Source organism: Bradysia coprophila, unplaced genomic scaffold, assembly GCF_014529535.1.
Source record: "Bradysia coprophila strain Holo2 unplaced genomic scaffold, BU_Bcop_v1 contig_232, whole genome shotgun sequence".
Lineage (NCBI taxonomy): Eukaryota > Metazoa > Arthropoda > Insecta > Diptera > Sciaridae > Bradysia > Bradysia coprophila.
The window spans coordinates 13,617,513-13,639,331 of record NW_023503493.1 but is presented as its reverse complement, the minus strand read 5'-3'; the positions used below and the strand labels follow the sequence as shown (position 1 = coordinate 13,639,331).

The following is a 21,819-nucleotide window of genomic DNA, read 5'->3' as shown; positions in this document are numbered from 1 at the left end:
CTTGCACACGAATGGCAAACACACTCTCCAACACCAGTCATATGTTTACTGTCAAAAATTGTTGTTGTTGTTTATTTCATTCAACAGGTTCAATGCAAATAAACACTTTGTCTCTCTCTCATTGTTGTACGAATGCCAACGTGCACAACAGAGACGAATATCACACATCGTTTGTTTACTCGCGTAGCTTATATGACAATTTTCTCAGTAGTAAATGCTTGTCACTCGTCAGGAAAAGCACATTTTCCTCTTCTTTTGCGTTCGTTCGCATCGTGATCGTGGGGGATGGGAAATGACCTGTCAATGATAAACTAATAAAGATGCAAAAATAAAATTTAAGTTTCGTTTTGGTCGGGGGTGAAGCTAGAGAATTTAATTAAATTAATTCGAAACAAAAATGGGTGAGTAAAGACCATAGAGACCGGGACTTCAATTAATTTAATGAAAAAAAAACCTTTTTTATGGATTCGCACAGTGTCTGGTAGATAATTTTACGCAACATGTTGTGTACACGCAAAATTGAAATTTAAAAATAAATTTTCCGAATTCCAACAACCGAAGCTGATTGATGATTTTGCACAATATTTTGTTTGCCAATCAGTCTCATTGTACAATTCGATTGTTTCAGATCTGATACAGCCGGAAGAGGAAATCTCAGCGATAAACGGCGGTGATGAAGGTGATTTCGATGAAATTAGACAGCTGTTCGATGAGAGTGCACAAAGGCTAGTTAGACTGAGGCCAAGTGATGTGTGCAATCAAAGACTGTTCTACAACAATAATAACGACAGGCATATGACCAGCTTCCCGTCAGCACTGGAAATGAACGCAATGTCGGTCGTTAGTTTATACGACCAGGATTATACCAAAGAAATGGATTGTGATGAGTAAGTGAATTCGATTTTTCGATTTATAAAAATAGAATTTTTCGTTTAATGAACCCGATGGTTGTGAACTGGATGTTTAGCAATTTGAACGATAGACCGAAAAGTGTCATCAACTTGAATATTTTGGAGAACTTTGATCTTGATGGTGAAGATGGTGCTACGTGAGTTCTGTGTTCGGGGTTTTTTTGAGCTTTTGATCTTTGAATAATTTTCGTTTTGATCGAGCCTAAGGGAATGCTTTGTTCTGACTATTGTTTCAAGTTTAATTGAACAAATTTGATTTCAAAATAATTGATTCCACCAATCCACTTCGCAGCACCCACCTACCTCATTCACCCAGAAATGTACACACCAACGACACACCGGATCGAAAGGCACCGAATCCGTTCGAACACGCCGAAGACTTATCCAATTCACTGTTTTTTGTCGACGGATTGCGATCGATTGATTTCGTTTGTGTGTGGTCACCGGCCGACAATGAAGAGACTGAAGAATCGCGTACGCGACGCCGTTTAACTTTCGAGGATAATCTTGAGGTGGAAGGATTGCACCTTGAACGTGAAGTGGTCCAAGATGATTTGCATTTTATTAAAGTAAACCTTTGTTGTGGCTTTGGTGATCGGAGTTCAGACGTTTGGATATTTTTCATTTTAGATTCACGCTCCGCTTGAAGTTCTGCGACGATATTCAGAAATTTTAAAATTGCGGATGCCTATGAAGGAGGTAAGTTGTTGTTTGTAAATTAAGATCAATATTTCGCTTAATGGAAGCATAGCACACGCTTAAACATAGCCAATTCAATACCCATTTCACAGTGTACACACAACAAATCTATTATTTTCTTCTTATACAGAACGGTGACTCAGTATTGCCATCCAAAATTACGAAAACGTTTTAGTCAGTCTGCATAGTGTCATCAATCCAAATACGGGCATTTATTATCGCAAAAAGAGTGCGCAGAATTTTGAAGTTTTTTTTTTTTAATTTAATTCTCTTGACCCCTGAGTTTATCGATCGAAGAAACACTTATTTATGTAATTCATGTCGATTCTTCGCGGATATTCTATAGCAAACAGACGCGTTAGCTCGGTACGAGGTACAAATATCGCTTTTTCATATGTGGCTCGCTGAATCGGAGTTGCATTGTTTACTGGAACATTATGAGGCATCCCGTTGTCTAGTTTTTTGCCTGTTACATCAAGTAATTTACTCACTCATTTCAGGTTGAAATCTCTCTTCAACATACTTTTAGGCCAAAACTGTTGCTCGCTGTCGCCCATCCTGTTAAAAAATTTCCTAAAATTTTACCCTTGAAATGCGTCCCGCTTCCACAAAATGGTACTCAGTCACTAATGGTTCACACACTCCTCCGTTCAAAAATTTTTATTCCAACACGATTTAGTTCGTTTATGGAGACAATTTCTGTCGTCTTGTGACGTCTCATTTTTCTACTTTAATGTGGCACATATTATTGTCAGATTATTGTCTGAGTGTGTGGCCTACAGTCGAAGTCATTGAAATTTAGACATGAACATGCTTTAGCTGTCAACCTAATAAAAACGTATGAACGAACAGTTTCACGGCAGAGAAAAATAAACCAGGCAGGTGCGTTTGATTTGATTAGGGACCTGAATTAGCCTTATTAGGTGCGCCTAGTAGCCTTATTTCTTGCGAATAAAATTAATTCAATTTAATGTCAGTGTTCATTTCAGTTCATTTTCATGCAGAGTATTAGGTCCTTATTTGACTTTTCGAAAATGAACCGCTCCTGCCTGTTTTATTTTACTCTGCCGTGCAAGTTTTGTTTGTATGGGTTGACCAGCTGTTAAATATAATTTTTCGATTTCACGAAAATTTGCAGAAATTACACATAAGAACCCGTTTGTTAGAGAGGGACAAATATAATCTTTTTTCGCTCGAACCAATGTCTTGTAATACGAATTTTCGTCAGGCTAGAATCAATCGAACAATCTTGAATTAAAACGAAATCGTTTGTACGTAGTCTTGTTTGTATGTTGACTAAGTGGACTGGTTTTGTTGAATACGTTTCGCACAATAAATAGCAGAAAAACAATTCGATGTGTGTAAACTAGAAATTAACTCAACTTTATTCTCACATTGTGTCCGATTCCGATAATTAGTAAAGTAAACATAAAAATTGGTTGATATTAATTTGAAGCGAATTCATTTCAATTTTAAAAAATCTACACGAAAGTACTCAGCCAATTCGTTTTGTCAACTACCACGATCAATGTATGCAGTGCCTATATTCGTGAAAACATTTTCATGAATGTTCGTTAATTTTCTCGATTTTCACGAATTTTCTTTAAAAATTTTTAGTTGAAAATTCAATAAAATTTTAGAAAATCGTGAAAATGAACGACATTTGGGACTAAACCACTAAACCTATCTGTAGACCAATTTATTGTGGCACTATAGAAAAATGAGACACTACAAGACGACAGAAATTACCCAAAAACAGCCATAATTCACATCGCAATGTCGGAAGGAGGGTTTTTTGTAGTGTTGAATGGAGTCTGAAATGTAAAGAAAAATATTGACGCGATTTTTTTATAAATAGGCTAGGCATGGCCTATTTTTGGGAATTTAAACCGCTGAAATTACTGAAGATCTACCAAAAATTTACAGAATTTACCTAAATTTACCGAATTTACCGAATTACAGCAAAGTTTCCATAAATTTAGGTAAATTTCAGTGAATTTAGGTAATTTTCAACTTCGAATTGAGAATTATACTTTAAATTTGGCGTCAGTGAAATCACATTGATGCAATTGGTTCCTTCCTAACTGTTAAAATCCTTAATCCACCATATAAGTTCGATAACTAGAAAGAAATTTGCTTCCACTAGTGGCCACTGATTATGATTTCGTTAATTTTTATTACATTTATTTTGCAGTCCTTATGTAAAGTTCACGAAAACGTAAGATTTAGTTCCATTTCCAATGCAGCACTGTTTATTTCCAACAAGGTCAGTAGTTTACTTTTTATTTGTAGAAATTATGTTCAACACGGCTGATCACTCGCCCGAGTCGAGAACATTAAAGAGAATCACAATTTCTTGTTCAATCTCCACTAGAATGGTGAGTGGTCAGTCCGCAACAATATTGTATTAGATGCAAACGCAGCCAAAAGTTATTTTCTATTTAAACGTTCAATGTTACACATATTCTAAGCTTCTGTTAATACCGAATTTGTGGAGTTTTATCTAACAACGGCACACACAGTCGAAGATCATTGAATTAATCCAGTGCCCCGGAATGCATTTTCAGATTCCCGGATTCGATAAAGTTACCAATCAAACCACAACCATTTACACTCAAGTGAAAGGCACCTGGACGAAATGGAAGAAACGATTCATTGTCGACGAAGAACATTTTCCGCCCAAGTCTCATCGTTTTACTGCCGTCTATAGCCGAGACAAAGAATACTTGTGAGTATGCACTTCTTAAGCATAAACCGAATGATCATTTTTACTGTATCCGCTTTTCGAAACGACACAGGTTCGACGTTCATCACCCAACATTTTTCACAGCTGCCATTCGATCGCGAATCGTGAAATTCATTTTGGATAGAATTCGATTTTCGATTGACATGAGTGATTCGCATGCGTTTGGCATTGATCGACTGATATCGGATGAAGTTTACATAGCTGCCTATCCGTTACATGATGTAGGACATATTCATGTTCATAGCAGAATCGTCGTTTCTAATGATTGAAATCCTATACAGGGTGAGATACGCGCCAAAGGCTGCATGCGAAACTTGCTGTCGTACGAATGGGCGGCTATCTCGAAGTGGTATCGTTACCAACCCGTCGACTACGTAAAAGACTATTTTGGCGTCAAAATTGGTCTGTACTTTGCATGGCTGGGTTACTACACGTATATGTTGATGTTGGCGTCAATATTCGGAATTTGTTGCTTCGTGTTTTCATGGCTTACGTTGGATGATGATAAACCGAGCCAAGACATTTGTTCAGGTGCTTTAGATATTAAAATGTGTCCGTTGTGTGATCATTGGTGCGACTATTGGAAGCTGGAAGATGCGTGCTTTCATGCTCGAACGACTTATTTGTTTAACAATTCGACAACGATAGTTTTTGCGGTTTTTATGTCCTTTTGGGGTAAGATGGTCGATAGTAACAGGTCAAATTAAGGCCATGCAAAATTATCTGAATCGCCTTGCTGAGACGAATCCACCTGAGTGTGATTTGTAGTCAAAGACACTGACTATCCGATAGCACATATCGATGCTGCAGTAGTGAGCGTATTTAAATCTCGAAACAGGTATACTTAAGACTCAACCTGACACAACGACCTGTCTGGAAATTAAACCTTTGATATGTTTATTGCTGTGGTGGCGATATGTACAATGGAAAGATAGTGCGGTTGACTGCTAATCATACTAAGTTCGATCTATTGCATACGGCCCTGCAAGACGATTGAGCTAAATTCTTGAGCAATTTTTGCATGACCTGAATTCGGCCTATTCTGAATCAATTTTGAAAAAATAATTTGGATTGTGACATTCTAGCAACACTGTTCCTGGAACTGTGGAAACGATATTCTGCCGAAATTACTCATCGTTGGGATTTGACTGGTTTTGATGTACATGAGGAGCACCCGCGTCCCCAATATTTAGGTATACGTCGGTGCACTGCGAGATTCTCGGTTGAAGATTTGAAGACTATGTCGCATTCAAAGCCCATTCGAGAACTTCGCTGCGCTTCCACGGTGAATCTCCCGGAAAGATGAATGATTCGAAGTCTCGTTTCGCCTGTCTTATTTCAGCTCGTCTTCAAAATGTAAAGCAAATGCGAATCGACTTCGTGACAAATTCCAAAGAACCACAGCCACCATTCTGGCGAATGAAATTGCCGGCAACTGTTTTCAGTTTCACCATTGTCATACTATTGGTTGCGTTGGCCGTTGCTGCTGTTTTGGGCGTCGTTCTGTACAGAATGTCAATGCTAGTTGTGCTGACTAGTTTCGGAAAGGATAACATCACCAATTCTGGCGTCATTTTCTTTACCACGGCGACAGCGGCTAGCATCAATTTATGCTTAATTGTCGTCTTTAATTGGGTGAGTTGAATTCTGAATTTTGCGAGTTTGTACGATTCCAACTCTTTTCGTTCGATCGTCAGATTTACACTGGTCTGGCTGAATATCTAACGGAATTCGAGCTGCTCAGAACGCAAACGGAATTTGACGATTCTTTGACGCTCAAAATTTATTTATTGCAATTCGTCAACTACTACGCTTCCATCTTTTACATTGCGTTCTTCAAAGGGAAATTTATTGGCTACCCAGGCAACTATAAGCGGTTCTTCAATGCAAGACAGGAGGAGGTAACTGATTTTCGATATTCTTTGGAGTTCATTTATTTATGGCTTCTTGCGTCGTAGTGTGGTCTGGGTGGTTGTCTCATGGAACTGTGCATTCAGCTTGCGATTATTATGGTTGGCAAGCAGTCAATGAACACGGTCCTCGAAATGTTACTGCCAAAGTTCTACAAATGGCTGAATTCGATGAAGGTGTGGAAAAAGAACAAATCTCAGTCGACCCGAAAAGACAACCAACGATGGTTAAGAGATCTGAAATTGATTGAATGGGGTCCGCGCGGTTTGTTTTCGGAATACCTGGAAATGGGTAAAATCAGATGACCATAGGGTTCGGGATGAGGTTTTTGTGTAATGACAAATTTCGTTTCCTCAGTGCTGCAGTACGGATTTGTCACCATATTTGTGGCTGCGTTTCCGCTCGCACCATTTTTTGCATTGCTCAATAATATCCTGGAAATGAGATTGGACGCCCAAAAGCTGTTGACATTCTACCGACGGCCAGTGACGCAACGCGTACGAAACATTGGAGTGTGGTACAGAATATTGGACAGCATCGGTAAACTAAGTGTCATTACTAACGTAAGTACTGTAAACCCATAACTTCCAACACGGCGACTAAAACAGCGACATCTGGTCCGCAGGGATTTATCATTGCGTTTACATCCGACGTCATACCACGCTTGGTCTATCGTTTTCAAGTTTCCGAAGACGGTACCTTAGATGGATATTTGAACCACTCGCTATCCTATTTCCGCACCACCGATTTTCAATTGGGCAGCGCACCGAACAACTCTAATTACACACTCGAATTCTGTCGATATCCCGACTACAGAGAACCGCCAGACTCGGCCCATCCGTACGAACGAACATTATTTTATTGGACGGTAATGGCGTCGCGAGTTTGTTTCATTGTCGTATTTGAGGTAATTGCCTGACATGGCGGTTTGCGGGCGTGAAATGACTCATTTTTCAATTCGTAGAACTTCGTTGCGATGGTAATGATTTTCGTCCGGTGGTGCATACCTGACATACCTGCAACGCTGAGAGACAAAATTAGACGAGAGGCTTACATTACAAATGAGATTATTATCCACCAAGAGTCTATGAAGGTGAAGTCAGGTGAGTAGACATTGTGAATTGGTTGAAGTCAGGATCTTCAGTATGAGTGTTTCCATTTCCGTTAATTACGTAACTCCCCGTCCCAACATCTAATGCGTAACTTGACTTCACGACCTGTTCCGCATAGTTTCCTTTCTTAAGTCAGTACATTTCGGATCGTTTGAGATTCTAATTTTCGCCAAATGCTCATTTAGTCCACAGTGCCTAGTGATCCCTCTAACCCTTATGCAACACCGATTCATATTAAAAAAGTTATTTGTCCCATTTTTCGTCTGGTACTGTGAAGAAACGCCTTATTATAAGCACCCCTTCTTTACAATCATTCCAACGTTTTGAATGGTTCCAGCAATCGCTTGACTTATCTAACAGAACCGAAAAATTTTTCAGAACTAACCAACGGATCCAGTCATATGACCATCAATGAACCGGTCTCGGCTACGGCAAACCTCACCAAATTAGAGCATTTAATACATACGAACGACTTATCACCAGCCGACCCGGAATTGCCTATGCGTGGAGAAACCAATGAATCTTCAGGTAAAAATGAATCTCCTACGAGTAGTTCGACGCCCGTTTAAAATTTAAGTTTTCGACGTGAAAAGTTTAATTGCTTCCTATTTACCGTGTACTCATTTATCGAACATTTAAGTTTTTTTTGCCATTTGATATTTCATGAAAAGTTGTTTAACTTTTGCCGTTGTGTTGTGAAATCCTATTATTATATGCTTATGGGGAGTGAGATTTTCGATTAGATTTTACGATAAATCATTTTGATGAAGGGGATTGGTCGATGACGTAATTGTTGATTGATTGGACGATTGCTTCATTGAAATTTCATGTTGCGAGTCTAATGTACTTAAAACTACAATCGCTAAACCGAACTGGTGTGCATACGTTATTTTGCACCAAATGGTCCCATTTGGAATTGTATGTGACCAGCTGGTGCAAAATAACGTATGCACACCAGTTCGGTTTAGCGATTGTAAAACTTCTACAGATTTAGTTTCGTTATCCTTGTTAACACTATTTGTTTATTGCCAAAATGAAGAAAATTATGAGTTGTGAATCTGCTTAGCACAAAATAGGCGTATATAATGCAAACGTTAGCTTTAGATGTCTACACTATATTTTATCAAATTATCTATTTTGGACTTATGGAAGCCATCTGCAGAAAGAGGTTGGTTGCTATCTACAATTACAATAGGTCGTGGATGTATCCTTTCCGGAACAATGTTCTGAAGCTAAATTTAAAATAATTTGGCAGATTTTTTTTTAGACAGAGTCTCTCCGTTATTACTACTGCTGATGCTTCTCTATCCGTTCCAGTGCGTCAAGAAATTCTAGTTTACTTTAGGCTGGGTTCGAGCCTGATGAAAATTACGTCACCCGCTGCATATCTTTTTGTGAAAATTTTTTCTTGCTTTTCTTGGATTTTCCTTTATTTTTTGTGAATTTTCGTGAATTTTCTCAAATTCAAGAAAAGAGAAAAACATTCAAATTATCTGGATTTTCCAAAATTGATTTTTTTGGTTTTCTTTTTCCTCTATTTTCCTGAATTGTCCTCACTTTCTCGAATTACGGGAATTTTCTCGATTGTCCTGATTTTCTAGATTTTTTTTTCTCTAAGGTAGGCAGTGTGTGTATTTTAAGTAATTACATAGTAGCGAAATTCTATCGTCGATTCTAATTTCTGTAAGGAACCAGGACGACCTATTGTAATTGCGTACAGCCGCCAATAGTATATAGTAATGTTATGAAAATGCTGACAAAGGAAATTTATATATTTTTAAAGGAAAATCGTTTTGCTAGGGTCTTACACACAAATGACGTCACGCCATTATAGGGGAAGTGTGACAAGTTTGAGTCAATGACTAAAGAATTAAGAAAGTGTAGTAATATTTAACACAACAGCGGAACGTCATTTGTGCACGGCCCTAATTTATATATTTTTATTACCAGCCCCATGCGAAAGTTGGCCATTACATAGCAATTTCCCACTGCGAAAATGATCCATTATATCACACTGAAGATAATTGCGGCTCGCTGAATTTCGGCTCCCTCGATTGCTGTTAAGGAGTCTAGAATCTAAAATCTAGAATTCTATCTTTTATTTACGTGTTCCCTGACTTCTTAACAAAAATCCAGGGAGCCGAAATCTGACTAGCCGCAATTGTCGGCACTGTGATATGAAGAACATTTTCGGTGAACTTAACGTGACAATCAACTCTCGCATTGGGCAATAAAACCAGAATGCATTGAATGCTGTGAAAGTAATTTATTAATTCGGAAACAACTTTTTGTTACTCGCATACTCATTAAAGATTTACAATGACTCACAAATTGACATTAGCCTTATACAAAATGTGTCATTTCGTGTATCATTTTGAATCACACTGTCGCGAGATTCCCGTCAACTCGTGCGGTTGAGCAATTTGCTTCGTTATAAAAAATGTATACTTTTCGAAAATACATTTACCGAAGCTTGTTGCTTAGAAAGCAGAGGTGTGAATTTGCTTTTATTTACTTTCGCAGCATCCGATGTAATTTACTATAACGGAGTTACAATTATTAACTGATTAATTTTTAAGCTTACCATATAGTGCCACTAAGAACTTAAATACTCATAGTGAAATAAGAGAACATCGAATATCTTTTCGAAATATATAACATCACGAAACAGCATCGCTTAAAGTTGAAAAGCACGACCTTCGTTCGTCCATTTTGAATCTATTCGTTGATTCCTTAAAAGGCTGATCTGAATCTTATGAACCTTTTTTTACCATAATCTTCTGTGCAGCCGAGCGAAACGTCTTCAATATTTATCATTTCTTACCGAACCTTATTTTGACCTGACTTAATAGATTAACTTGGTATGTGATCATCACTTATATTAACCTGGTTAAACCAAACCCAATGATGAGGTGAATTTGGTGAACTTAGGAAATAAGATGTGAAGAAGAAGGTTTTTGTAGAGGTGTGCGCCGGTCACTTTTCCTTTGATCGGCGTAACCGTCGGCGTTTGTACTAAATAACTACCTAGAGCAATGAGCTCTTCGGAGGAAATTAGGTAATAGACCAAAGAATCAGATTCCTCAGTTTAAATAAGTCGGCGTGAAGAAAATTTAAGGGATATAAAGATTACGCCGACAATTTTTTGACTTTTTACGCTTAAAAATTGTCGGCGTAATTGCTATAGCGCTCAAATTTTCTTCACGCCGACTTATTTAAACTGAGGAATCTGATTCTTTGGTCTATTACCTAATTTCCTCCGAAGAGCTCATTGCTCTAGGTAGTTATTTAGTACAAACGCCGACGGTTACGCCGATCAAAGGAAAGGTGACCGGCGCACACCTCTAGGTTTTTGGGCTTCAACGATTGACTGTACCTTTTAAAAACTCTTTTATTCATCTCGATGTGATTGTTAAAGAATACTAAACTAAAAACAAAATGTTCAAACATTTAACAGTGATATTATGCCATGTTGAACATGTTAAAAATGAAACGAAAAAATTATGATGAAATGTTGAAAATGGCTAAAGAAAATTCTAAAGGAAAATATCTTCCGAAATATTGGTGTTAAAATCTCGACGAAATCTTGTCATATCTGTCTTACCACTCTTTATGATACGTAACTTTTTATTGATTAAATTGTGCAAATTGTTTGTTGGTTCTTTTAATTTTTAAACGAAAAAATAAACAAAAATTAAACGAAGTCTTGGCCAAAGATTTTTAAAAAGTCATCCGATTCATCAAAGAAAAACCATCCCAGCGGTTAACAGATACAATAGCCCTCTTTTACGTATACGTTTCACGCTAAAACTACAAATGAATCGCCCTTCACTTGGTGCAGAATTCACAGAGTCCCAAGTGCAAACGGTAGAAGTGTCACCACATTCTTCAAATGGATCCTGAAACCAAATTCAAACGATATTGTTCAATTTATGACAACAAACTTGAAGGTGAGGTGAACTGTGAAAACTACTCAATTCTGAAGCTGACTCGTGGACGTTCAGATGTGAAACGGTTCAGTCTTTTACTTGGCTCTAAGTTTCTGACACAATTTTCCAACTTAGACTGTATTCAGAGGTAAGTTTAAATTCGAATATTGTTTCTTTGTCTGTTGATTTCTTGATTCTTCGGAAAGTTCACCCAGACTACGAAATTTAAAAAAGCTCCTTACAGCAGTTAGTCTAACGGATGTAAGGCTTCACTTTATTTCTTTACATCTAATGACCTCATTTGCCTGTTAACAGTATGGCATGGAATGACCAGATACTACGGGCTTAACTTCCCATAATCGAGTTGTTCTATGGATATGTGTGGATATTGGCTGATTTTCAGATTTTAGGGAAATTTATGCAAGGTCAGGTCAGACTCAGATATTTTTAGGTTGGGCTTAACTTCAGTATCAGAGATATTGTGTAAGGATTTTGACTTTTGATTCTAAGTTGATAGTCGAAGGAAAGCTCAAAAGTTATGAGTTCACTCTTTAAACAATGGTATTGCGACAATACTGTATATTGTCAATACATATTTGAGAATCCAATACACAGTTTCCAAGTATGGTTTCTAAATACCGAATACCGGTAAAGTATTACATTCCCTATTCGATGCATCTAACGTAACGAGGAAATCCTTGAAACCTGGCATACCAAGAGGAAAAGTTAGGATGAACGTAACGAAAATTTGTTGACTTTCATGCGTTAATTGACTCGTGATTTCTTTTTTTGCCTGTCTACGTTGTAGATGCGCAGATCCGAATCCCGTCAGTATTTAACGGAGCTGATAACTCTATTGTAAAATTCGATAAAATTTATCGATCGTTCAATTTATTGTTGCTCCGACACTACTTTTTTGATCGGATAACTTTAACTGACAGTTGGTAAATTTAGCATCGATGACAGGAAGCACGGCAGAGTAAAGTAAACCAGGCAGTAGCGCTTGATTTGACTAGGGACCTGAATTATCTAGTAGCTTTCATTTGAGTTCATTTTCATTCAGTGTATCAGGTCCTTATTTGACGTTTCAAAAATGAATCGCTCCTGCCTGATTTATTTTACTCTGCCGTGCAGGAAGTGAGCAATTATTTATTGGCGCGTCCCAATATTTTGGGATAATTCCGACCAAAGTGTGGGGCGTCCACTACTCTTTTATAAAAATAAGGGATAGGTGTACTCTGACACCAGACTTAATGGAATTTCTAATAATTTCTCTCTTTTCTATGATGTGTATGGTTGGCATTTTCTTCGCAGCATACCGGTCAACGAACCAAACCGTTCGTCTAAAATTAAAAACTGACTCATTATTTGCACGAGTTTGGTTTGCTTTATTTTTAAATCCTGATATGTATGTTACTTGCATGATAGACTTTGGAATTTTCAATTTTTCATTGTTTTTATTATTATTAATTATTTGCATGATATGATCCATGTACATCTATGTTGGTTTTATAACTTTCAGAAAAATATTTTACAATTACAATTTCTTTTTTCTTTAATTTTATTATAATTGTTCACAGTAAAATTAAATGTTTTCTTTGTTTTATATTTTAGCTTCTCTTTTAAGCTTTTCTTTAAATGAAAATTTAACTGGGCTTGTATACAAAGAGTAAATATCTCATCAACAAAAATATATTTTTTATCATTTCAATCCAAAAAACTATTTGCCTATAGTGTTTTTGCTTTTTTTTTAAAAAAAGTCACAAAAATATGGTTATATCTTCCAGCCATAAATATAACGCATGAATTTGTTTCCCTTTTTTTGTTCGTCATGGAACTCAGATTTTATTTTAAATTTTTATACAAAACATGGAAATTGAGAGATTTCTATTCCACAACTAACATTCTTTCTGTTTCTTCTCTTTTTTTTACAAGAATCGGTTTCCCTTTAAGCTTACTTCATCTCCTTCGAACCTAATACAACTAGATAGAATTTGTTTAAATTTCAATTTCAAATCAACTTTTTACTTTTAGATAATTTCATTTAGTATTGGTAAACAACTAGATTTTTTTGGTATCTTTAATTCATTATTATGGGTAAATGGTAATGGTATTTATGGTATTCTCGCCGTCGTTTCTTTTTTAAATATTGAATTTCAAAGTTTTATTGCTGAAATGTTTGTTGCCATAAAACTTTTTGTGACGTTTTATTGCTCGATCGATCTTATTCTTCGTTCGATGAATCTGGAATAAAATGTTTTTGTTATTCGCGTGGAATTATTTACCAAAACTTCGAATTGGTTATAGACCGAGACCCCACATGCATAGTTTAGCATATTTTATTACATGTACCCGATAATACCCGAAATATACATTTTCATACCTAGGATCCGAAAAGTGCGCACTTTTCCTCCGTCTAATATGAAAAATATTATTTGTACCACGGACAAAAAGTCTTTTTTAGCGCATTCGATTCCAGACCTCGCCTTCGGCTCTGTCTGGAAACCTCTCACACGCTAAATAAGACATTTAGCCCTAGGTACGAAATATACTATTACATAACTAGGACATAGCTCTCACGTTTCCGAGTGAAGTTGGTTGCGTGGCGATAACTTTAATTTTAGTTTTCATTCGAGATGCTTACAATATTTTACATGGTGATGGCGCCAAAAAAAAGTGCTTGATTGAACAACACGGTTTTCGGTGCAGAAGCTTGCAAAACATATCTCATGACAAACTGTCGTATCTCCAAAAAACACAATGAAATTTTCATTGTTTAAAAGTCTACGCCGGTCTGTCACGAGACGATATGTTGGGAGCAAAAATCAGCTATTACATATATCAAAGTGACGTTTTAAACGTCAGACATAAATGGAATGCGAATTAGTCCAAAAATCGTTTATTTGTCCTCAATTCTATTAGTGAAAATTTGACGACTACTTCGGACGTTCGACCGACTTTTTTTATTTGATTCCAATTTAACACCAATTTGAATTTGCATACACAACAGCTGAGCCTTACGCTAGAGCTACCATCGTGTAGCCAAGAAGCCAAGCTTTATTTCTCGAGAAGACATATTGAAGGAAATAGATCGATGAGATGGCAAGATTATGTGGTCGAGGATGGTACAGCATTCTAAATTATTAGAGGTTGAATTGGGGATCATGGATTGGAGGTCGCTTGTGGAGTCAGTCAAAACTCACTTGGGCTAGAAAGGCTGTTATGTCAGTAAGTATAAGTAGTGTGACAATATTAGATGTCAGCCTTTTGAGGGAGCGTATGTGTGCTCTCGGGGTATTATTCAAAATTGATATTGAAAGTTCTTGTCAGTATTTGTTAGGTGCTTGGTCCTACTTTCCAGTTCTGACACTCAAATATTCGTATCATTCGTAAAGGGACTACGTAATGGTGACTGTTGCGATAGAACATCACACTTGCAGCGGTCTTCTTCTTCTTATTCTTTCTTCTATATTCGAATGCGTATAGCTCAAACGAATTTGGACAGATAATTATAATTGTCCATTTCATAAGCGAATATTCGATAGTAGTCCTCGCATATTGACTCGATTGATAAATGGTTTCTTTGAATTCGGCATCTGATTTTTCTCTCTCGTTAAACATTGTGAAAACTCATTCATAAAATTGCATTGTAAAACGTTGAAAACAAGACGTAATGACGAATAAAATCCCAAAATCTCATTTACACTAAACGAGCGACCCGAACCTACTCCTGTAGCTATAAACACCATATAATATCCATCGTACAAAAAAACCAACTTCCCCATTTTATTAGATCTATGAAATGCGGACGAACAAAGTATATTAAAACCATCCAATTAGTCTACTTAAACGTAGCGAAGTGTTATGAGAGATTTGTTATTATTTTGTCAACAGGATTAAAACAATAATTTACATCAATGCAACATCACATTTAATCGCCTTCAATGGCCGTTGTTTTTACGTTGTGTCTTTATTAATTTTGACGAAACCAGACTTTTAACACCTTAATGGCCATCATGAAAATGTATAAAGTAGAAATGTGAGGGAATGTGAGCTAAAAGTGCTGCTGTGATTACTTTTTAACACTCCATTATTCAGCGTTTACGACCTCTACGATAGCCAAGCCTCATATATGCAATATATATACGAAAAACTTGAATGAAATGTTACACTTTAATGGACTTTACTTTGATAGATTCTTTCAGCAATAATCGCATATATTGCAACAGGTAGAACGTTAAAAAAAACAACAGAAGAAATAGCGGATGTGGGTTGTGTTGAACGTTCGTGTTTAAATGGTTTTGGTGAAATTACCTGTCCATTTTTTGCCTCTTAGTCCTTGAAAACCACTCGGTGCACGTTTATTCGATTCCGAACCCATTAAAGCTGCTGATTCCAATTCCGGATGAAGTTCGCTCAATTCCATGGCCAATCGTCTGAGCGGCGATCCGTCTGGTATCTTTTTACCGCGAACACCAACAAACTTACCGCGGAATTCAAATGGACCCTTTTTGCCTCTTGTGCCGAAAAATCCGGTTGACTATTGAAACGAAAATGATAAAAAAAAAAGAAATTCATGGGAACAATGGGCGTAATGTACGCCGATTGATTTTTTACCATTGGTGCCTTTTTTCCTCGCATTCCGAAAAACCCAGCATTTGGTGCCCGTTTCTCTTCGCTCATCATATCAGACACATCTTTTTTGTTGCGCATTCCTGCAATCATTTCATTTCCGTAAAAAATTTTGAATTTGGAAAACCACACAAATTCGTTATCATACCGAAGTATCCATTTTGATCTTCCTGTGACTCAGCTGCTTCGTCGTTCATCCATCCATAAGTTCCTAAAATATTTCGGTAATTTCTTGATTTTCATAACATTAATTCGACGTATATTCTCATACCATCGTCTTCTTCTGATGACACCTCAGATGCTCGCTCGCCGCTGAATTCATTAGGCAATTGTGTGTCTAGGCCATAAATTCTTCCAAATTCGTTTAACAGTCTTCGTTCGTTTTGCAACTTTTCGTAGAAGTCATGCCCGAAATCATCTATACTATTGCTGTCGTCCAATTCAATATTTGCCGATGAATACAACGGATTAAAATCTTCCTTTTTACCTCGCATTCCTTTCGTAAAAACGGACCGATCAAAAATTAATATTTATTCCTCTGCAATAAAAATAACGAGAATCGTACCCATAAAACCGGATGGTGCTCTCTTATTCGCGCCATATTCATTCATCAACAGTTTCTTCTTTCCTCGCATACCCATGAAACCAGATGGAGCACGCTTCGGGACGAACCTATGTGGAATTTTCAACAGAATTTTCTTTCCGCGTACGCCATGGAATCCTTGCAAAGCCTTTTTATCCATGCCGGTGTATTCGTACTCCTTTTTCCCTCTCATTCCCATAAAACCCATTGGTGCACGCTTTACTACAGATAATGGTGGAAGATCTCTGGAGGATAGATTGGACGGGTTATTGTTGAATTGAGCGAGAACCGAATTGATAAAATCAACTACCTCAACAGTTCGGGACCTCTGACTTCATTGTCCAGGAAATTTTGCTCCGTTGTTGTAACAACAAGTATTTGATGATTGTTTTCAAATCCTTCTTGTTTGTTCTGTGTGCTTACCTCTTCGATGCTCCGTTTACCACGTACACCCTACGGCATTTCATTACATTTTTAAATTTCATTTTTTTTTTGTTTTCTAACGAGATACAAAAACCGAATATTTGAAAGCGTATATAACACAAGTGGAAGACACTTTCGTTGCCATAACAATTGTCTCGCTTGTTATACATTTCGTTTAATTCGGCTGAAGCGATTCGAATTTGTTTGTGTAGAAACTTACCTGAAATCCCTGAAGACTCCTTTTGTGGTGTGTTTCAGCTGTTATGACTGAATTTGTACAAATTATAAGGATGAAAAATGCACACGGTAACGAGGCACCCATAACCGAACTGGAAAGAGAAGAAAAAACGTTAAATGTGGAAAATTTTATTGATGAACAGGGGACGTCAGCAAAATTTAGACATGAATTTGCTTCAGCTGTTTTCCAGCTGGTCCACTCCAAACTAAACTGTATACACTTGTTCATGTGAGTGAAATAGTCAGATGCATGTGGTAGTGTTTACAACGGTAAAAAGACGTATCAGCCGTATCAGCAGCTGGTGTGTATTAATATACAGCTGAAAAACAGCTGAAGCAAATTGATGTTGATGACTGATGTCTGTTGTAAAGGCAATCATATCATTTGAAGAGTTATCGAATCTATTACTTGATTTGATCTATGCATTAGAATGTGTGTATTGCCACAATGAAGTGTCAATGACACATCTAAAAAATCCAACTCATCCTATTGCATTATAGTACTTTACGTAACAAGTGGTGATAATTGTTTTTTTTTTGTTACGAGATGCCACTAGTGACGAAAGGTAAAACCAGTCAAAAAAGACCCATCATACCTCATATGTCACACAAGAAGTTCACTTTTCGCAGCATCGTTGCAGAAATAACTATTACAAAACAAGGGATAAAAGGTCCAGTTTTCGTGTGAATCTTATGATCCGAGTGGAAGTCAGTTAGTTAAATGTGATTGATTCATAGCTGAAGTCACTGGTATGATTTATATTACAAAAAATGGAATGTTTTGAGAAAATGGGATGGGCCAAAAATGATTTTGTAGTTAAATGCAAACAGACTGTAGAGACGCCTCGAATAAATAGTTCTTCCACTGAAATAGAAATCCTTAATCCTACAATTGCAATCGTATACATTTTTAACTACCTACAGACCAATTACTCTATGCAAAGCAATTTCCAAAGTCACATAATATCAGAAAGTAGCGTAACAACTTTTAACTTCTTCAACTTATAAACGACGACGAATGGTTTACCGTTTTTTTCGTTCTCCTTTAAAAGCAACAACAAGTTTAAACCACTCATATAAACCATTTTTTTCTGAAGAACGATAATAAAAATGAAACAAGTTTAATCATAGCTTAACAAAGAAATATGAATTTTGTTAAATATCAAAAGGAAAATGAACGTTTCGCACAAGAAAAAGTTTTGCTAATATTTATGTCTTCTGAGGAAATTACGTTTATTTTATACGATCAGTTTATGCGAATTTTAATGTTTAAATGGAAAAGCGGTTTATCTCTCCTACAGTCTCGTCTCTACTTACTAATTTTAAAATATTTTCTGCATTCGTAATTACGTAAAAGCCGCTCGCATATAACAAGTGGGATGATTTGAATTTATAGAACTGTTCTCAACCAACGACAAAGAGTCTAGGTCTAAAAGTCAATTCAACTTGCTTCAACTTTCCATGGACAGCAACCGTATAGACATCATAATTATCGAGTCGATTTTTAAGAGGGTTGAACTGAATTATATTACTCATGGCTATAAACGAAATGTTACAGACGGAAAAGACAGCGATGTAAAAACTAGGCCCCACCTTTTGGCGGGTCAGGTCCCTTGACTGACAATTTTATTCTTGTCACTATTTTTAATCAATTTCATTTTATTTTCCGTTGTCAAACTTCCGAAACATCACCAATAACTGATATAAAAACCCTCGCTTCAGTACAAATTCTTTGGAAAAGTACTTTTTCTGTTCTCTATTTTCTTGTAAATTTGCGGCCTGATTTTTAATCAACAATAAATCATAAATAGACAATGACTCGTTTGAATTACGGCCCTTGCTCCGCTCTGCCCGCAAAATTCCCACTCGTGTAAGTTGTCTATTATCCAGTTTCATAGTCTTATTGCTAACGATAATCAAAAGTAGAAGATGCGAATGTGGAACGATTAGAGGACTCTTTCACTTTGATACAATATAAAATAGTACGGTAGACGTTCTTCCCTTACACTTATGTAGAAACAGGAAGCCCCCGGTACTTACTACATTCACTACATTTAATCATTAATAAAATATCACGACTCGTGTGAATTACGGCCCTCGCTTCGCTCTGGCAGCAAACTTCATACTCGTGGAAGTTTTAAAGTTTTCTGTTTGATCGTTTTTTAGTTTCATTCCATACATTTGAATAACGATTCAGAAAATGGTTTTTCCTAAAATTTTATAAATATTTTATGTCATGGCGTGAAATCTGCTACTTTTACCCGTGATAGCTGACTATCACCGTTATAGAAAACTATCATGCGTGATGGCTGCTAGGAATTTCGCGACGCGTCATTCACAACAATTGCCAAAATGACCAATTTTGTATAAGAAAAATGTCACTTTTTGGTTTATTGTGAATGACCTGGCGCGAAATTCCTCAACACCATAACTAACCCAAAAAATCTAATTCCATCAAAGTAATCTTTTTCGACTGATTGAATTTCCAACAGTGGAAAATACTGTTTTACTGGAATAAGTCCCAGATAAGGATCAAATCTCACATAGCCCATCTACGAACTTAACCTCAGGACTTCAATTCTGCGTCGATTAAAAAAATAAAATTAGCAATTGGTTGATAATTACTCAAGTTATCGTGTTTACAAGCAAAATATTGGGACAAACAATTCCGTTTATCATAACATATCATACAACCTTACATACAAACATTTTAGGGTATTTTCCGGCATAAGACCCTGACTTACAGTCAAGGGAATTACTCAAACAATTTCATTTGAAGGACCTTTTCTAATTTTCATTATAGCGAAAAGCCTACAATTTCCAAACACGTACGACGCAAAACATTTTCCAACAGCTTTGTCACAGAGAATGAATTTTTATTCCCTATATTTAGACATGTCACACATAACAAGTTGAATAAAAACTATTTGTAAAAAAAAAACTTTTATGAACGGCCTACACTTGTTCCATAGAACTGACACCACACACATAAGCAGTCTTATCTTGCTATAAACTGTCTCAATATGAAATATGACATAATTTTCAAGATATACTCTTCACCAGCACAATGAGCTTTTTGTACTCGGCGAACATAGAACATCCTATGATGGCAGTGCTTTGGTTACGAAAGCACATTAAAATAACTACACGAACTTGTTGTGATGTTGATTGTTGCAAAACGTATATTCGTGTAGAAGAGCTTCTCTGAGATGTCTATCTTGGTAATAGATTTTCGAATGTGGAAGAGTTACAAATTGGGGTAGTTTCTCTGCAGAGTATGTTAGAGGAAGATTGTAATATGTCGGCTAATAATACAATTTTCAAGGATTTAGTAGAACGAAAATAGATTCCTTTCGGTTAAATTCCTGTTCCATCGTCTGAACTTTAAAATGGTTTAGTAATTGACAACAAGGATGAACTGGTAATGTTTTCTAACAAATTTAGGAGAAATTGGAAATTGAACAATATTCGAGATTTTTTTTAAATCTTAAACAATGAGTTTTAACACTCTTGTCAATAAAGTATTCAGTCTTTTTCGGAGGATGCAGTGAGGAGAGAATTTAACAAGAATCTGGTATTTTCCACCTTTTCTTCTCAGTATCCAATCGATCTCTCTATTAAATTCAAATTTTAGTGCCCACATGGAGGACCACATTTTAAACGGTCAAGTAGCAATAATTTACTTAAGCTCTAAACGGTCATATTTCCGATTCAAATGGACCATAGGCGTGTAGAATCATAATAGGGTTTCCCCATATACAACACATACAACAACCATGCCACCGTGACTTATTGATAAACTTTTTTCACTCTCGAGTATACAGAATAGAACTTTTCCACTTGTAATAGATAAATTATGCATTAAAAAACATATTGGGGTTGAAAATATATTTAAATTAGGTGAATGAAAAAGTTTGACCACACTTCTGCAATAGAAATTGAAACATAAAAGAATGGGTAACACTGGTGTGATGGTGCGGAAAAGTTTTTTTTTGAGAAACAGAACAGACATGAACAACTGATCCGTAATTTAGTACTTGTAATGGTTGCAATTGGAACTTTTTTGATTATTATTTTTACATTCAATTTTTGCGAATAGAATTTCATGATATCGAATAAAATCGCAAACTTACAAAGAGGAATGTCTTGACTTATAAGTTACAATTTAGAATGTTCGTTTTCAATTTTTCTTAACTTAGATCAACCAATTACTTAATCATTTTGAACATTTTGTCCTGTGGAGATTGGTAAATCTTAAATATTCAAGGAATTCAATAAGCATTGAACTGAATAACTAACATTGAAGGCAGATATTAAGTCACATATTCCTCATAAAATTTATAGGATGAAAATTATTTTTCTCTGTAATTCTTGACCTGTTATAATTCGTTTATTGAATCAAATTAGAAAATATACACAAAATTATATTCTAGATAAAGATAAATTTACAGCCTTCCAGACTTTTTCAAATTTAAGTTACGACATGTCTTTACACTTTTGTATTAATTAGTTATTAAAACTTGATAATTCAGAAAAATGGTTAGATTTATTATTGTCTTAGAAATTTCTTTGGTGCATGTTGCCACCTGAGGATTGAAAAAAGACTCGAAAAAACAATCAATATTCTCGTTTTTTA

The 21,819-nt window shown here is 36.3% G+C and overlaps 3 protein-coding genes across 6 annotated transcripts in view; 2 read left to right on the top strand and 1 right to left on the bottom strand.

The window, feature by feature from the left end:
* Positions 1–21,819, top strand: part of LOC119076869 (odorant receptor Or2-like) — a 200,995-nt gene that overhangs the window by 109,714 nt on the left and 69,462 nt on the right. The window lies entirely within an intron of this gene.
* LOC119076815 (anoctamin-4) lies at positions 169–8,251 on the top strand. Of its 3 annotated transcripts, XM_037183802.1 has the most exons (17): positions 191–401; positions 629–887; positions 968–1,048; positions 1,204–1,480; positions 1,542–1,610; positions 3,805–3,876; positions 4,178–4,338; positions 4,409–4,577; positions 4,638–5,031; positions 5,442–5,549; positions 5,699–5,991; positions 6,054–6,257; positions 6,315–6,558; positions 6,625–6,830; positions 6,893–7,174; positions 7,232–7,370; positions 7,758–8,251. In XM_037183802.1, the coding sequence occupies exons 1-17, from the start codon at positions 398–400 to the stop codon at positions 7,946–7,948; spliced, it is 3,153 nt and encodes a 1,050-aa protein (XP_037039697.1). In that variant the 5' UTR covers positions 191–397; the 3' UTR covers positions 7,949–8,251. The 3 variants fall into 3 exon arrangements, with proteins under 3 accessions (XP_037039699.1, XP_037039698.1, XP_037039697.1); XM_037183804.1 differs by lacking the exon at positions 968–1,048 and having other exon boundaries at positions 169–401; positions 7,758–8,156; XM_037183803.1 differs by lacking the exon at positions 3,805–3,876 and having other exon boundaries at positions 190–401; positions 7,758–8,156.
* LOC119076837 (tachykinins) overlaps positions 12,673–21,819 on the bottom strand; it is a 58,508-nt gene continuing 49,361 nt past the window's right edge. Inside the window, exons 2-9 of one of the 2 annotated variants that reach the window (XM_037183841.1) lie at positions 17,167–17,275; positions 16,834–16,976; positions 16,506–16,768; positions 16,212–16,436; positions 16,089–16,151; positions 15,926–16,023; positions 15,623–15,848; positions 12,673–13,552 (exon numbers count right to left, since the gene is read on the bottom strand). In XM_037183841.1, coding sequence (XP_037039736.1) covers positions 13,533–13,552; positions 15,623–15,848; positions 15,926–16,023; positions 16,089–16,151; positions 16,212–16,436; positions 16,506–16,768; positions 16,834–16,976; positions 17,167–17,275 — 1,147 coding nt within the window. In that variant the 3' untranslated portion in view covers positions 12,673–13,532. Of the gene's footprint in view, positions 13,553–15,622; positions 15,849–15,925; positions 16,047–16,088; positions 16,152–16,211; positions 16,437–16,505; positions 16,769–16,833; positions 16,977–17,166; positions 17,276–21,819 lie in introns of both variants that reach the window. The other variant, XM_037183840.1, reaches the window with a different exon arrangement.